General features: G+C 25.8%; 2 protein-coding genes across 8 annotated transcripts in view; one reads left to right on the top strand and one right to left on the bottom strand.

The window, feature by feature from the left end:
- The window catches only part of LOC114128004 (FGGY carbohydrate kinase domain-containing protein), a 50244-nt gene that overhangs the window by 9637 nt on the left and 21484 nt on the right, over nucleotides 1–19123 (top strand). The window contains exon 1 of one of the 3 annotated variants that reach the window (XM_027992404.2): nucleotides 15768–15989. The exons of the other annotated variants lie outside the window; for them this stretch is intronic. The gene's annotated coding sequence lies outside the window, so the exon portion shown is untranslated. Of the gene's footprint in view, nucleotides 1–15767; nucleotides 15990–19123 lie in introns of those variants that run through there. 3 annotated transcript variants of the gene reach the window in all.
- Nucleotides 4638–16402, bottom strand: LOC114128007 (ecdysone 20-monooxygenase). Of its 5 annotated transcripts, XM_027992412.2 has the most exons (11): nucleotides 16163–16399; nucleotides 12240–12374; nucleotides 9385–9516; nucleotides 8201–8399; nucleotides 7679–7869; nucleotides 7403–7598; nucleotides 7177–7333; nucleotides 5446–5612; nucleotides 5294–5372; nucleotides 5024–5221; nucleotides 4638–4964 (listed from the first exon to the last, which is right to left on the bottom strand). In XM_027992412.2, exons 2-11 carry the CDS (start codon nucleotides 12370–12372, stop codon nucleotides 4857–4859), a joined length of 1560 nt encoding a protein of 519 aa, XP_027848213.1. In that variant the 5' UTR covers nucleotides 12373–12374; nucleotides 16163–16399; the 3' UTR covers nucleotides 4638–4856. The 5 variants fall into 5 exon arrangements, with proteins under 5 accessions (XP_027848213.1, XP_027848209.1, XP_027848211.1 ...); XM_027992408.2 differs by having other exon boundaries at nucleotides 7177–7598; nucleotides 16163–16402; XM_027992410.2 differs by lacking the exon at nucleotides 16163–16399 and adding an exon at nucleotides 14785–14930 and having other exon boundaries at nucleotides 7177–7598.

Genomic DNA, 19123 nt, shown 5'->3' with positions numbered 1-19123 from the left:
TAGAAGGTAAGAACTTTAAAATTAACTTAGCATGTAAATTCGGATACATTAATAACTCTCTGACAAAGTCTTTTAATAAAATATAAAAGTTAATTTGAAAAAACGCAGTTGAGCCAATACTATAAACAGCTATAGTCTGTAGGTGTTGATTAATCCTTAGTACATATCTATCAGCACAATTCAAAAATGTACGTTGGATAAGTTAAATTTTATTATTCTAGTTTTTAAGTATATAATTATATGCTATAGAATATAAATACTTGATGCCGAAAGTTAACGCCATATTTAATTATAAAGAAAACACAAACACGGATCGCGATCGCCGCACTTTACTAAGGAAACACACAACATATTTTGTTGAATTCGAAGTGACGAGAATTGCAACTTTATATTTTACGAGACTCATTTCGCTTAATTCCGTTGAACTGCACAACACTTTACACTCTCGCAAACAGTGACACGAAAACGGTAGATCGAGAAACATACGGCGCGCGGGGCGGCAAAAATAGATAGAACGGTCAATACTTAATAGCCGATAACCATGGTTTTTCTTTATAACATACTAGTCAAATATTACGGTTACTGCTTGTATTTAATGTAAACCTCTTTGATAATAAATAAATGATACAATTAAGTTCAATCAATAATTCTATGTGAAATTATTTTAATTATGTTCTTGAATAAGTTATACAAAATTAATGATCATAGAACGTGTGCAAAATATTTTTATTATATAACTACTGACTTTTTAGTATGACAAAATAACAAATTAAACTATTATTATATGTGTACATTTAGTTATAGCATTTAGCATTAGTTACATTAGTTATAAAAATGATAAAATAAAGTAAACCCATCAATGGTAAATCATAACAGAAAGTTAATTTTACATTATATATTATGTATATAATATTTTTAATTATTTATTACAGATGATATTTTATTATTATTATGAAATATGAACATATTTCAAATTTTAGATATTAAATAATATTTCACAAATATAAGCAACAATATATTTTCCATACCAACCTATAAATAAATAAATACTATTATTAAATAAATACTAAGAACTCTTTATTGTATAAAAATATTTTTGTACGTTATCTTCCATTTATTTTATTTTTTAATATTTTAAATTTAAAAAATGGGGACAACTTTGGGTTATAGAGGCAAGTCCTCCAAGGGTTTGGTGAGCGAAATGGGTAAAAATCAGAGCCACAAGGGGCTTAGTTATAAATATTTATTTGTATTATGTAAAATTGAAATATATAAAATATTCATTACCTATATAGTGTTTTTTTTTAGAATAAATAAAATAAATATTATATATTATACAAAAGATAATTAAGGAATATAATGATTGAATTATAATTCCATATTTCCATTAATAACATTTTATTCAGCAGTAAACAATAGTGATAATTTATTGGTAAAATAACTTACTATTTTATTTCCGTAAATATTTTATAATAAAAATATTAACATAAAATTTTATGTTTTAGACCTTTTAATAATATCATCGAGCAATGAATATAAAATATTGTTAATATATAATTTAAATATATATTATAACAATATAAATTAGGTAAGAAATACAAATAATAGAAATTATTGATGACACATGTATATTATGTTACAGTAAATAACGTTATTCGTCGGTTATTAACATTATTTACCTATAAACGTGGAAATTATCTTTTTCTAGTGAGCAATGTTAATAATCGTATGGAACAGGAAATATTGAATATGAAAAAGATACACAACGAGCAATAATATAAGGATATCACTAAACTAATTTTCAAAAATGTGTAATTGATGGGTAAATTAATAAAATTTTGTCTGACACAAATATGAAATAATGCACATAGTAGCGTAATCAGGGATCGCAAAGGATTGCGTTAGTATAAATATCCCATGGATTTTTGCATCCTAGTAATTTTTGCAACTCCTGATATTTTGCCCAAATTAAGCCACTATGGTATATTTCCAGTTTTCCGATACTCAATTTAACAAAATACAATTCAGTTATAATAAATATTAAATAATATTAATTAATATTAAATTGTCATTATCACAATAAAAAGTTGGGTATATGATTTTTTTCCGACTTGATTTTAAACCATTCCATAATGGCGGAGAAAATAAAATATTTATAAATAAATATTGTTTCACTCAGTGAAATATAACTATAAGCTAAAATCATAATCATTATTTGAAAACTGCAGTGGAGATTTTAGTTATTAATAATAACTTATTATATATATATATATATAATAACTTATTATATATATATATATATATATATATATATTCATATTTACTATACATATTTATAATATTATATTGATGGATATCAATAATCATGTGATAGGTACCTATAATACTATTTTTATACTCACCATTAAATAAGTTTACAGATTATGATAGTATTATACTATTACATTAGTAATTGTGCCACCGTAGTATGTCACCAACATCATTTGTTGTTGGTGAATTGAGCTTTATTTTTAAACTATTAAAAACTGTTTTTTTGATAAAAAAAAAACCGGGTGTCGACGAACTGGGTATAAGACCCTACATAATATATAGAGATATAATCCAACATTGGTTAGGTTATAATATTTGAAAATATCATACCTAACGAAAAATTTTATAGCTGGTAATATTTTTATACTTTAATATAATAGTACCTATGTTTACAATATTGTTGATGTAATGCCGATTTAAAATGGTTATTGGCATACACACTGTTTGCATAACTTAGAACGAGAAAATATAAAATATATTTATGTGAACAAGCAGGATGGTAATTGTTATTTGTTACTAAGTATTATAGTAATTAAAATCGTAATCAAGAATATTTAATTTGTAATATGTGTTAATTTTCTTAATAATAATAATAATAAAATAGTGATCTTATTGAAGAAGTTAAAGAATCAAAAATGTGTTTAAAAGCTGTGAAACGAAAACAATGAAACACTATTGTGTATATACTTAATTACGATATTCTAATGATAAATGGTAATGAACACTTTATTAGACCAGTTGACGAAAAAAATGAAGTATTATGTACTACGATAAGATTGACAAATTGTTTGATATTCTTCACGAAACACATTCTGCCATATGCCATGGTGGACGAAATTGTATGATTACTCAGATTACTAAAAAATAAATATTCCAGTCATGGCTAAATAACCAAAATTAATGTTAATGTTAAATTAAATTAAAATATGTATTAATTAATTTAATATATTAAATATATTATTAATATATTATTTTTATTTTTTTAATTTATTTATTTAATTTAAATTAATTTTTAATATATATTAATATTTATATTTAATTAATATTTATTTTATTATTAATTTATTTTTATTTTTAATTTAATTAAATTAATGTTATTTAGCCATGATTCCAGTTATGATTTACTTTTAAAGTTGTGCATTTATAATGCTAGAAAAAAACAGTGCATCCATAGAGAGGAACGTGGTTTTCTGAAGTACAATTATACACGCCAAGAAGTAACTTCTTGTGAAGAAAATCTGTTAGACATCGACATAGATGTATAAAACAATATGTATATATCTGTATATATTATATACCCGTGGACATGGATATGTTATCAAATTGGTCAATTGAGGCGTGTAATTTCAAAACCAGCCAAAAGCACATTTTTTGAAAACTGTTTTTTTTTGCATTTTCTAAATGGTCATAGTGTATTACAAGCGCTGTAATGATATTAAACATCAAATAAGACTATAACTGGTTTAAACTGACTATGGAAAATTGTGATTGGTATCAAAATCACCCATCCGGTGATATTTATTTCAAAAACAGCCATAATCAAACTCTTTTTTTTCGCAGAAAAAAAACCATATTGTCTTAGTTATGACAGAATATAAAATAATTTTATTAGTAGGTTAATATATTTATATTTATATTTTTATTAGTTGTTAACAAATTAAAATCAAATAAAGTTTATCTAAAGTAAGACATAAATAATTTATTAATAATTTGTTCTTTATCAAAATATTCACATGTTAGTTTCAAAACCACCTATACAGCAATATCAATTTCAAAACCAGCCATCTACATAGAAACCAAAAAAAAAAAAAATTATGCTTCAAAACCAGCCATATGATGAAATTTGCAACAAAAACAGCTATCTGAGACTAGAAATGTATATAACTCTTGTGATAATATTTTTATAAATCACCCATTCATACACAGTAAATATGCATTTCAAACCTATGATTTCATATTTATTACAAAATCATAGAATAAAATTGTAAGATCTTTTTAGTTTTTTATTGTTCCTGAAAATTTTTAAAAATTGGTTATGACTGGCTTTTAAGCTACACGCTTAAATTAACAGTAGACAGATAAACAGTTGACAATTGACACAGAGGGGAATAACTGATATGTAGTTAGTTGCGGTCCCTCAAGGGTATCAATGCTGCCATTGCAAGGTTTGTTGCGACAATAAACGTTATGCCTATAAGTTATAACGGGGCCGAAAAGATTATTAATATACAGAAATTGCTTGCGTATATTTAAAGGGGGGAATGGAAATGAATTAATTAACGTTAATATGAGTATGTATTTTTATGAAAATGATTATAACACACACATACAAATACAAATGTATATAGCTTTTATAATATATACTAAATAATCAAGGTTTAAAAAAATATAAAATATGATGATAATATGTCTAACTTTATAGCAGTACAATAAAATAAATATTTCAATGTTATAATATTAATTATTATTTAATATACGATATACCTATGAAAGTATTACGTATATTAAATTATTGTAGGATTAATTTAATAAAGTATCTAAAAACATCAACAATTTCTGTCTCGTAGAATAAAATTTGCGTTGCTGGGTGTCAAAAGAAATTCAAATTCAGTTTTTAGTTGTCCCTCAAAATTGATATGAAATTGTTTAACCATCTTGAAAAAAAAAATTTATTAGTTGTTATTTTTAACCTATTGTAAACGTTCTTGCTAACCTTTGCTAAAACAATTTGAAGTTCTAATTCTATAAACCGCTTCCCAGGACACATTCGTTTGCCACAACCGAACGGTGCGACCAAGAACGGTGATTTTTTCGTCAAATCGTCTAACCACCTTTCCGGTTTGTAAGAAGTAGCATCTATGAAATTTTTATTTTCCAAACACGCTAATCCGGTGTGCAACAAAACAACAGTCTAAAAAAGTATTCATATTTTTTTTATATACTTAATAAATATTACAAAAAATATGTCATTAAAATATATTACCCCTGATGGCAATCGGTAATTGTCATATTCGACTTCCGATTCCAAAACTCTTGCAATACATGGAGCAGTGGGTAGAAGTCTGGAGAACACAAAACAAATTAATACGATTCTGTAACTTATTAATTTATATAACAATATTTGTGCGATTTTACCTGTGAGCTTCAGATATACACGCGTGCAAATATGTGGCTTTGTGTAAATGTTCAGCAGTAATAGATGTACCTGCTGGAGCCAATAATGATATCTCATTATATATCTTTTCCTGTACATCCGGATGTTTGGCAACCAAGTATAATAAAAACACAAGGGTGTTTCCTAGCTACAAAACATATACGTACAAAACTTAATTACAATTTTTATAATATATTAATTCACTTAGTATAAATTATCATCAATATATAAAAATGTAAATATGTAAAACACTACTTCTTAAATTCATTCAAGGACAAGTAGCTTTTTTAATGTAGACAACATATTTTAAGAACAGTAGTTTAGGCTATGACTATGAAATATATAACGTTATACATCAATACATCAAATTTGTGAAAAATATTAATATTATGACTGGTGACTGCTATAAATATTTTTTTAAATGTCCGCATTACTCCTCAGAAAATTCCAAAGATATGCCCTCCTGTAATAATCTAATTTATAGGTAATAATAATAATAAGCAATAATTATATTCAGTTGTGAACGCGCAATTTTACTTTTTAATGTGTTTTTAAATCCATACAAGCAGTTACGGTAGGTATTTGCTGAAAATTGATATAAAAAAACAATTTTAATTATTTTAAATATCTTATGTAGGTACCTATATTACGTGTTCTCACATGAAACTATATTAATAAAAATAGGCACGAATAACCACGATTTTTTGTCAGTAATTAAGTCTCTCATTAAATTAATAATTTAAAAAATATAGGGAGTAAAACCCATAGCACTAACTATATGGTTATTGACATGCAAATAAAAACGATTACCTATTTACATACATTATATAGGTAATTTACATTAAAATATTCAATAACTATTATATCAATCAAGCTATTAAGTAAACGGAGTAGCTTATAAACGCACATATTAAGTAATAAAATATTATATATAGCTGGATCGTATTATATTCTTACTACATTTTATCTGAAAAAACAGTTTTTATCGTTTGTATTTATTTAGACATATTACCTATTAAAAATATAATACCACGAAAACCAAATTTAAAATTTTTTATTTTCAAAAACTTGTATTTAATTTAATTTTAAAATCGTAGAAAAAATTATATTTGCTTGATGATGATTCAATTTGGGAGGACTTGGCTTAATTTTGTGGGCTCTATGTTTTCCCAGGCCTCTCCACATCTGTCTGTGACGATAGTAATACTATAAACATTAAAATATTTAATATTTATGAATAGCTATAAAAAGAAAAATCAGTACTTGGTGGGAAACATTTTCGATCAAAAATTTTGTCTCAAAATGAGCAGATTAAAAAAACAAGTTATTGAAAATTAAATAATATAATTATTATGAGTAAATAATATGTACATAATTTAATAATAATGAATGACTGTAAAAACGTATTAAAATTGTAATAACGTAATATAGGTACAAAGTGTTTTATCGTACCAAAGTATATTTTTTCTATCTTTTCATTTTTGGAAGATTTACATATGCGCGTTACGGTTCATGATATACTGAAATAACACTACAATGCATTGTTTTTGTTTCGCCGTTTGTTAGAACACTAGTATTATATTATTTATTATTAATGTCTGCACTCTACTGCACACGAGATTAACTAGGTATTATTATTCATTACATAACATAGTCGTTTGCATAAAAAAATATGGTTGTAAATTATAGTACGACATATTATGATATATTACTGTTTTTATTCCAGCGGCAATGTAATCAATAATCGCGGCTTTTTTGTCTCTGTTGTCCAACCCTGATACCTGAAGTATAGATACGAACACGCTGCGTACGTCTGTGCAAGACTGTTCCTCATCAATCAGGGCCGTGTCTACGATTTCGGACACGATGCTAAATTCGAACAATTTAAAACGTTTATTAGAATCGTATATTTTTAACTTATCTACAAGTTGTACTTGCTCGTATAAAGCGTCTTCGCTCGCTACAAATTCTTTATACGCCTTTGTTGGTATTAATTTCCAGAGGGGAAGCCCATAAAACGCTTCCTGAGATGCTCGGAACTGACTAGTTACGGAATCTGCTAGACGCGTAGCCGTCTCGCTAACTTCTCCGTCCAAAAATCCGAATCTCCTGCCCAAAATCAACGTACATGTGCCTATAATGGACAACACATATTGAAAGTTGATTAAACTGCTTATTAAATAACGACTACCACCACTATCCAATTAAACATACTTTCCAATCCCATTCTGTTACAGTACGATTCAAATTTTTCGACTACGTTATTGCTGTCTCTCGCTTGGGAAATCAAGTTGATAAAATCGTCTGCTAATTGATTAACTTCTGGCAAGAAACGTTGTATTGTTCTAGGACTAGTAAGTTCCGGTGTCAGTTTATTTCTTAACATCGCCCAAACTTCACCTTGTCTGTAACACGTATACGTACTTGTGATTATTAATAATTTTTTTTTTTTTTAATAATAAATCAACAACTAAAATATGCAACTATTATAAATTTACACAAAACAATTTTTGAAATAAAAATAAAAATAATTTTAATTCAGTTTGTATTTAATAATATATATAAATAATTATTATTATTATTACTCGTACTAAAATCTCCATATGACAATATATAACACATTTTCATGTACATTTTTCTAAATCTATTGTGTAAAATTGAACTCCGTACCTGAATTTTCATATTTAAAATTAAAGTACTATGAAAGGAATTTTATTAATATTCATAAGTACATACTCATTCACAAGTCCTGTATTTGTATAGCGATCCGGTCGAGACTTTCTGTAATTCGCCGTTACTTCATTTGGAGGCCGGATAGGGTACTTTCCACTATCTCTAAGTACTTTTTCGATGAAATCTCTGTCTTTGACACTTATAATTGGTATGTTCCATAATGCCTCTTCGCAAATAATATCTCCATACCGGTTAAACATATCTGTGAAATTTCAAATTATTAAAAAAATGATTTGTGATAACTGATGTAATTTGATTTATGCAACGTAATGATAAATTTTAATTTTTACACGTCCAAAGTTAAGTAGTTTCAAAATTATTATAGTTTTAAATTTTTAAGTGATGAATGATGGTAAATAATTACATTAATTTATTTAGCACAAGTTAGTAAGTCTATTACTATACTGAATATTTTTTAAATTTAATTAATACTTTGAAAATAATGTAGATATTAAATATGATATAATATAACTAACATAAATTGTCTAATGTAACAATTTAATGTCTTGATAATTAAAAATACAAATTAAAATACAATTTTTTTCACATTTCTTTTAGTAATGCTTAGTAGTTAAAAACTAACCTACACGGAATTTTAAATACTAATATTTATTTTATTCTTAAGTCATTGCATTAAAAACAAATCCTAAATGATGTTTACTAAAAAAAATAGTCACTTTTAGTTTAATAGTCTTTTGAGCTTAATTTAAAACTATTATAAGAAATATGTAAACAAAACAATATTATAGTAACGTGAATTATATTATTTTTGTTCATTAGCTTAGAATATTAATTATACTATTAGTTGTTCCTAATTTAAACTAAACTACTTTTGATTATCTCGTGAAGTTGTTTTCATTTACCTAAATTAAACATAAAATCATCTCAAATAATTAATTGAGTGTAATACATTCAGTGTATATAGTTATAATATAAATATTGAAGATAATAATTTGGAAATAATGACTAAGATAATTAGGTACATTGTACACAAATCAAAATTAAATTTTAAAACAAAAATTTATATTTTATCAGCATAATTATTCTTGTTAAATAATAATTGCATTAATTTTATATGTAAAAATGTTTTCCTTTAAAAGCATGTAACTTTGTGTTTCAGTGGACTAAATTAAATAACTACCATATAGTGTTTATATTATTCTTTATTGTTATAATAAATTATATACCTTTGTATGCTAGATGTACGGCATTCAGTTTATACAAACCGAATTTCCAATAGATCCATCTTGTTCCGAATACAGGCAATGACCTTGGTCCTGGAATATCCGCAACTGTTTTGTAAATTTTTCGCTGAGAATCTGAAAAAAAAAACATTATTTATGTCATTGACTCGAGCAGTAAAGCCCTTGACCTTGCACAAAAAATCTATTTCAATCCGAAAACCAAAACGTCTATTATATTAATTTTAAACTGGTTTTATTGTTTGATTTTCAAAAAATTTTGTCACATCTCGATTCAATTTAATATTTAATATTAATTTTTCAAATCTACAAAGGTAGATCTAAGAAAATATTTATTATGAGTTATGACTATATATGTAGAACTTATACTAAGAAATTTGGCAATTGACCATAACAATATATTTATATAATAATAATAATATTATAATCCATAAATATGAGATTTATTAATTATTTTTTATTATTGTTCAATATATGACGATTTGCAATCACCAATCAGTAGAATAAATATTAAATAATACATACAATACACAAATTTTATGGAATTTAAAATTAATAGGAATTAGGAGGCATGAGAGAAGTCGTCTATAGTGAGGTGACTCTTCAACAATTAGAAACGAAATTTTGTAGTATTATTTATTAGACACATAAACATACGAATTGTGTACACCTACGTAGCTCCAAGTTAGTTTTGTAGCTATAGTTAAATCATAACAGTCAAATAGTTATTTTTTAATAATATTTATTTTATTGTCATAGTAACCGATTATATTATAAACATTATTTTTTTATAATATTTTCCAATCTAATACAATTTAGTAGGTATTATACCTATAAAGCATAGATAGAAACTATCACTAAGGGCTTAATTTCCGCGGTGAGAGGAGGGTTACATACTCATAGATGACTCAATAAAATCACTCCTGTCAGTTGATATAATAATTATTATTAAATATTAGTAAATTTAGTATTTATAGGATAAAAATATATGTTTAAATGCATTTTTTCAATAATAATTTAATTAAAACCGATTTAGAATTGTATGTTTTTATTATTTTTAATATATTTATTTAAAATTTTTATCAAAAAAAAAAAAAAAAATTAACAAGGTGCTATATTAATAACACAGTTATTTGCCAACCTCGTCTATTTAATTTATTAGTTTACGGTTTATGCAATGTATTTGAGAAAATTTAGTTCATTGTACTAAATTAGAATTATGATTACATAAATATAATATTTTATATATGCTTTCCTTAGAAAGAGATGCAGATTTTGCATTTGTCTTCTTTACATATAAATATATTATGTTTAAAGATCCACTGAGACTTGAAATATCAGATCTTAGGATTTATATACTATAGAGGTCCCCTTTCCAAAATTTCTATATTCTTAACATTTAACAATTTCTAACTAAAATGTTTTTCCTGACTAAAATCTACTTATAAAGTTATAATCTATTCCTACACATATTTAAAATACTAAACAAATTTGAAAAATATTATTTCGTCGGCATTTGTTTGATAACTTTGTTATGAATGAGAGTAAGTATAGAATCCAAAAAACCTTTAATTAGAGAATAATTGCAAATGTCGTTTTTTAAGAACTATAATTATACTTAAACTTAATTATTTTCTGATAAATTTAATTAATTTTATTTATAATTATTGAATTTCTTAAATGCAAAATATGACTATTTTACTGAAAATAAAATTTTCATTTATGTTTTCGAAAAATGAAAAATTTTATTTTATTATAAATAGCTATCTCCCGTACAATTCGCTGCCAATTAAAAATTTAATAATACCAATTCTATATAAATAATATATTTTATTTTATTATAGTTGAATAACAATTAAATAAAAATAAACAATTATAAAAGATATTTTTCTGTTTGTTCAGCGATAATAAATAATAATAATCATAATTTATTTCGCTCTAATTTTTATTATAACTAATTATTATTATTATTATTATAAACCAATAACAACCATTTATAAGCAAAATTTCTATCGTACATTTCAAAATCTCTGTTTGAGCATCTCCCGGGGTTGGACCTTTCCTTTTTTAAATTAGCTTATTCCCAGGTGTCTGATCTATCTCTACACCAAATTTAATCGCAATCGGTTGAACAGTTTAGGAATACATAAAGGACAGAAAGATATTCATTTTTATATAATATATAAATTAGAATTATTACAATTAGTGATAAATTATATCTTACCAAACATGAAAATAGCTCATGTCTTATTATGACTTCAGTAAGTTATTGCTTGGCTTTGGACATGACTTAGGTGCATCAATGTTTATAAACAATGTTATCGAAATTGGCTACAATATTGGAATGTTTTCAATGTCAAGAACCATCGAAAAAATGTTCATGAACAAACAATAAACAAGGAAATCTTTTTTAATAGTATCTATTAAGTTCTAAAAAAACATGATATTTTTAACCATTTATTATTTATTAACGACACTGTTAGAAAATAATCGATTGAAACTTACATAAAAAGTACATATATAAAATAGGTATATGCTAAATTTAAATTATAAAGCAGTTATTCATTTTAATTTGCAAATCCATAAAATAATTTAAAAGTATACAATATTAAATATTAAATATTGCAGTTCAACTATTAAAAATGTACTTATTTTTTATGTGAAAATTCAAAATATACAGCTAAAACTCAAGTCAATTCCATTTACACTGCGACATTACAGTAATCAGATAATAGTTAACAACTTTTTTACAATAAACTCTTAGCTTCAATCTATAGATTAAGTGAAGTAAGTCTTATTATTATTAGTAAAATTGTATTGTATTAAAATTGATTACTTACCGCACTGATTTCCGAAATCCGAATAAGTTCCGACGATGTACTTCAATACGAGTTTTATCAGAGCCGTGATGTATGCAACCACTATGCAACAGGCACCTTCAATTTTGGTCCAATATTTTTCCTGTAGTACCATTCCTGTGAAAAATAACAATTATTTAAACGGTTTTAGTTCTATACGCCAGTATACTATAATATGTATATCATAGACAAATATGGTCAATGCAAAATATATTGTTAATTAGATTGAAACTTGCATAAAAAAAAATCAAGAACATTCGTTAGGTAGATACGCAATTATAAAGAGAGGTCAGTATGAAATTACGATAAGAATGATTATATAGGTACGTAATTCGCTTTGTTGTATATAATAAAGATATTATTTGGTTATTTACATGCAAATATATTATATATATATATATATATATAATAGGTATATATATTTGTTATTAAAGTTTATTTTTATCAAATATGTTATGATTGTATTATACGTTTTTCTGGTACTATAAGAACCTATTTTAAACGAAATTAAAACCCCATTTTTGTAAAACTATAATTAAATAAATCCAAAATAATATTTATCTGTTAAAAATATTTTTTGTCCGAATATCATTATGAATATAGTATTATTATAATTGATTGCAATTTGCAATATACTTATTCATACCGTATTAATTTATGGAAAAAAGTTAAATATCTACTAAAAAAAAATTATGTTCACGTATTCTAGTTAGTAGTTACACAAAATAATTATTAGCTCATGGAAACATTTAACTTAAAATAAATACAACATGGTATTAAACGTTTCGACTACTATAGATATTAAGTGCAAAATTTTAATTAGTTAAACGACACGCAACATGTCACACAAATTATAAGACACTAATTACTCATTTGAATTTGTATGCATTTATCGAAGTTCTAACTTTTAACACAAGTTTCATGCTTTAAGTGTGTATCATTAAACTATCATAATGGATTATTAACAATTCAGTATACAAAGGTTATACACTATAGTTTGTGGTACTATATTGTGTTAATATTGTTCAATATATTCATTTTGTAGGTATAGCCGTATAATAATAACATATTACCAACATTGAACATATTGTAACTTTAATTTTTATAAATATGTAACAAAACACGACACGATATAATTTAAATTCGGCTTAATTAGTCTTATTTGATTGATTGAAATATGATAGTGTTTATAAAAAGACGTTCCTAAAACTAGGCATATTTATTTTTATTTCACCAGTACAAGTGGTTTTAAAACAATTGATTGATTCCATCGAAAACGAAATTTTACCCGGTTACTTGAATCGATGTATCTTTTTCTCAATAAAAAAGAAATAGCGGAATTGATTTGATCCAAATTTTTAAAGTTCTAAAATTAATGATAATAAGTATACCTATATACTTAACTATAAATAAATAAAATAGTATTGAGATAATAAATTAATTAATGATTACAATTTAACATATTATTTTATGATACTATAATGTATTAATGTACATATTTATTATAATATTTAGCTATAAAATATAGTTTGTTCTTTAAAATACTATATAAATGTTATACTTTTTTTACCAGGCTTTAACATTTGAAATATTTTATAAAAATATATTATATTCTTAGATATAAATAATATTATTATATCCATGTGCCAAACTTAGCTACTTATTTCATATTTATATAATATCACTAATATCTAATCTTTATCATTTTTAGTATTTCCAAATATTATGTCAAGTGGTTATGTAAAGTATTTTTGGATTCATTAAAATGCGTTGATATAATTTACCGATATATGCGTATGTAGGTATACTGAATAATCATTTTATTAACCAATTAAAATACACAGATAAGCCTTTGATAAAACTAAAATAAATCAAATCCCATACTTAATCGGTAAATAATAAACAAACAAAAAATTTCGTTTACATTCACATACATATTATACGTACGCCAAAAAAATTGTGTTAAACTGAAGATACTTCGAACAATATTCTGGAATTAAGATAATGCATTTTTACTAAACTTATAGATGCGGTATAGTATAAAACTCTGTATGCCATTACAACTGATACAATTATAAACCGCAACATCGTTACATCTCTTTTCTTTCTTATTTAAATGTTAGTTTTTTTGTAGGTCTGAAGTATCTATGCGAGAGAGAACCATAATTTCTCTCTCCGTTCTGTTTATGTTTATTGAAGATACAAAGCCATACCCATATGTTTACTATATCAATGAGATAATGTAAACATTCCTCTAGTGTTTCTATAATAGCTATAATATACATAGACGATCACGGCCGTGACGCTGACTATATTTAGTTTTTCGTTAAATTATAATCTGAAAACATTTTTAAAAACCTTATAAGTTTAAAAATTTAAAAACTGATTGTTTAAATACTCATCATTCATTCAAAAACGTAACTTCATAAATTTAGTTGGAGGCTTATCAATATATTACTGGGGCTTAAAGTTATAAGAGTATAGAGACATAGAGTACAGTGTTAGTTTATTAAGATTAATTTTATACTTGATAGGGCTCTCCTTAGCCGCCGAGTGACCGAGTCTCCCAAGACCTGTAAAAGCACTTATTTATGGAGGGCGATGAGAGCAATCATCACACAATTATTATCTTCTTGTACGATGATATTTTTTGGTAAACTCTTAAGCTATAGATCGAATACTTGTTAATACTCTAAAAAAATAAGACAAACCTGATTTGACTTAACTAAATATGCATAGAAAAATAGAAATTCAATCGAAGATATTATTTAAAGGTTCATTAAAATGGAAAAAAATTATTCTGATCTAACTTTTTAGGTGTAAAAAGTGTTTTTAAAATAAATAATTAGAAAATATTGTTTTTCTTATACATAACTACAAGTTGAACACTCTCGAGGGTGAAGAAAAGCCTTTGGATTTGGTTTAGACTTTAAAATAATTAATCCTCCAAGATAAAGTTCCAGTGATACTAGTATAGCATAAATTATTTTTAGTATTGAAGTCTGAAGTCACTTGCTCGTGCTACAAGACGTAACAAACCACGCGTCGCGACGCGCTACAGTGTAGTGGCTGTCCGCCGTAACAACTGGAATTAAAATAAATTTACTAGCCAGTTGTCAAGTGTCAATTAAACGGGTTGCACGTGACGTTCGTAGGAATAATATTAATATCATTCATAACCGTTATCATGTCTAAGAACCGTCGTCATCGTCGTGCGTGCGTGAGCTTAAATACAAATTAATACCTATACACTTGCGTTTTTTTTTTTTTTTCTGTTGTAGTAATTACTTATCAATTTTTTACTCTATTATTGGTTGTAACTATTGGTACCTTTATACCACTAGTATATAAGAACAACATTGAAATGAATTGAACAAATTGTAAACCACGAGATAAGCGCGTGCAAGACCTTGAGACATTAATAATTATTATTACAGTCTGACGTATGTATAATACACACATGTCGTGAACGACCATAGTCTCGGCGTTACTGAACGTGTTACAACTCTTACCTAATAACAATATAATTTATTATTTATCTAGACAGCTAGACATACAGATAATCGACGTGGTGTGCTAATCTCATTGTGCACTAACGTCATGAACATCTCCATACACGTTTTTTACTCTTCGGCAAAACACTAAAATTTATTTGCGTATTTACACCTACACAATCGATTGTACTGCGGATGAGATTAAAATAATCTATTGCAGATCTTCAGCGGGTAGTAGGTAAGTATGCAATAGTTAAATTTTAAAAAAAATAACGAATTTATAGGTTTTTTTTTTTATAATTGTTCCAAGGAGAAAGAAGTACAACGATTGTGTTATATATTCTTTGTGTATTATAATTTATAGTTATAATTATATATGGCTTTATATACATATAAATATAGTATACTCACTCGTGAGGCGTCTATGCGTGCACGTTTTTCACGCTCGTCCGCGTTCGATGCGTAAATATTCGTTGGTTACGGTTTGTTCATATTCTTAGAGACCACACAAAAATCCATCGGACGTGTAAGTAAAGGTACCGTTCTTCGCGCGTGCCGTCGATCGTACGTAAACCGCACTGAGAACAAGACGAACTATAAGACGACTCTGGAGGCGCACCGACGTTATATATCGTATTCCAAGATTCAAGTTGTACAGACATTTGTACACTAGCGCATTCTTCTTTATATTTTTTCTTCCACCATCATAACGACGTCCTTTAACTTCGCGTCAAGGTCGTGTTGTCCACCACCAATACTGCCCAAATCTATTTCGTGCATTGCTACGCGCCGGGAATTTACAACCCCGTTGGCCGTTAGACCATTCTTTTTTCGAGAAACGTTTGATGCAAAAATCAGTCACACACATACATGCATAAACATTATAAATATATATATACGAATTTTATCTTATAAATTGTATATGCATAAAATGAATATATTTTATAAAAATAAAATGATACATTTATAAATTGATGACAAATTCAAAATTACAAACATATTATGATATATTTATTTTTATCCATATAATATTAAGTACTTAGTAGTACAAAAAATAATGCATATTTTTTACAATTTGTATGATGATACATATCTGATAAGTAATTTATCAATAATAGAACAAGTAGAATTAAAGCACATATAATTGCACTGTTGAACCAACCATCAATGTAAACAACACATGACATAAAATACAGTGTACTGTGTAGTGTGTACTGCTGAGATCAGGCTTATTCATTACATACTCTCACAATTTACGTTTCATAATATCAATACATAGGTATGTGTAGTTTTATCTTTCAGCCATAAAATAGACGCGTGTTATAGTTATTTATAAATATGCCTTTTTCTATTTAAGAATATGAAGTAGTCACACACAAAGTAAAAATAAAAAGTTAAGGAATGAAAATTCAATTTATATTTCTGTACATAACAGATAAAGGTAATTGATTATTTTTTTATGTTGCAACCCTTATGGCCTTTGCTATATTTAAATTATACAGTCTTAATTGTTTTTTTTTAGTTTTTTAGAGGGGGTAGAGGGATACTATATTGTAGTTAGGTATACATTTTATTACTAATAAATAATTAATTTATTATCTGCTGCTGTGTCTTCCGATTTAAGGTGCATACGGCCGGTAACTGCATTATTCAGACAAATTTATACGTTTTGTCATGATATCTTGATTCTTCATTATTAATTTACCGGTGTCTCTGAAATTAATTAACCATTTTCATAACATAACATTAGTAAGACATGAGATTGGAATACCTGATAATCAATCTAACGAACATTCTTTGTAATAATCGAATACCATACGTGCTTATGCTTATGATAATGCTTGCTTGTTATTGGCTTTTTATGTTATATGAAAAAAAAACTGTAATCGGTCTGAAGGTTTTCATATTTTAATATTATTTTCGTGGGTGTAAGAACATGAATATATTATTATTATTATTATATGATCATGTCGACACATCACAATAAAATGTCAGCAGCCCCATAGGATTTTTAACGATTATCACTTTATTGAATAGAAAAAAAAGACCAGACGTCGTTGGATTTAATCCTTTCAACATGTGTAGGGGTTGTTAGTTCATTAATCAAGCGCGCCTGTTGTCTAGGTGACTTGGAGATGACGTGCATGTGTGTGCGCGCGCGTGTGTGTGTATGCAGTACACTGTACACATGCATATATTGAATAATTTCATTAAAACATTTTTCCTTTTGTATACGTATTCATATTTATATAAATTATACAAATAATGCGACTTTATCACCCACCCTGCAAGGTCCGATCAAATATCTTACAATTATCTATACAAAGCAACAGTCAATGATAATTATTTAGAACTAGGAATTAGGTACATACGATATAAATTAGTAATTACTAAAATACGCATTAAAATTATAAATGAAATAAACGTAAAATTAATTTATAATTTCCAAACTATTTTTAATTGCAAGATAAGTATCTTATTCTCGTCATTTTAAAATAAATTAAATAATAAGATACTTTTAATGCAAATAAAATCATTTTTATTAAGTCTTACTTACTTAATTACTTATTGTACAGATTGTAAATAATATTTATAAAAGATATATAAAATCTCTTTTTTTTCTAATAATAAAAGAAATAATTTTTTATAAACTTATACCATTTTTTTCATCGAAGATAAAATCACTGATTGTATGCAGTTCTAAATAATTATCCTTATAAAAATAAATATACCTAACCCATACGGTAACCTGTAGCTTTTGTAGTCTTAATAATTTTGTTTAATTATACGATAATTCAATCACACTAAAATAAATTTATAATTCAAAATCAATAACCTAATTTTGTTTATTGAACAATGGAAATAAAACATCATTGTTTAACTGAATGAGTATACGTAATAATGTGATAATGTAACCGACTGTCATCAATACAGAATTACCCTACACTGCAGGCAATACCATCGAATTAGTTAATATTAACTATGGTTAATAATTTATTTTCACTATTAGTTTTATTAGAAGTCTATAATCTTGTATTATCATGGTACCTACTTTTTAATAACTATCAAAAATTGAAAGTCTTAATAATAAACAATGTAAGTCCAATTTAAAAATATTATATTTTCTACTTTATGGATATTATGGTACTTATAAAATAGGTATCTACCTACTTTTTTTATTATTGATATTATTTTAATTTCAAGATACTATATTATATTACAATAATACTATTCAACATTTAAAAAGTTAAATATCTATTCGCAGATATTATAAGATACTGAGCGATAAGATAAATGTCTATTTTTATTTTACAATAATGCATGTTTATTTATTTAGTTGTTTAGTAAGTCGTTATCTTTGAGGACTTTAAG

Source organism: Aphis gossypii, chromosome 2, assembly GCF_020184175.1.
Source record: "Aphis gossypii isolate Hap1 chromosome 2, ASM2018417v2, whole genome shotgun sequence".
Taxonomy (NCBI): domain Eukaryota; kingdom Metazoa; phylum Arthropoda; class Insecta; order Hemiptera; family Aphididae; genus Aphis; species Aphis gossypii.
The sequence above is the reverse complement of the archived record's forward strand: the minus strand, read 5'-3'. Positions and strand labels throughout refer to the sequence as shown.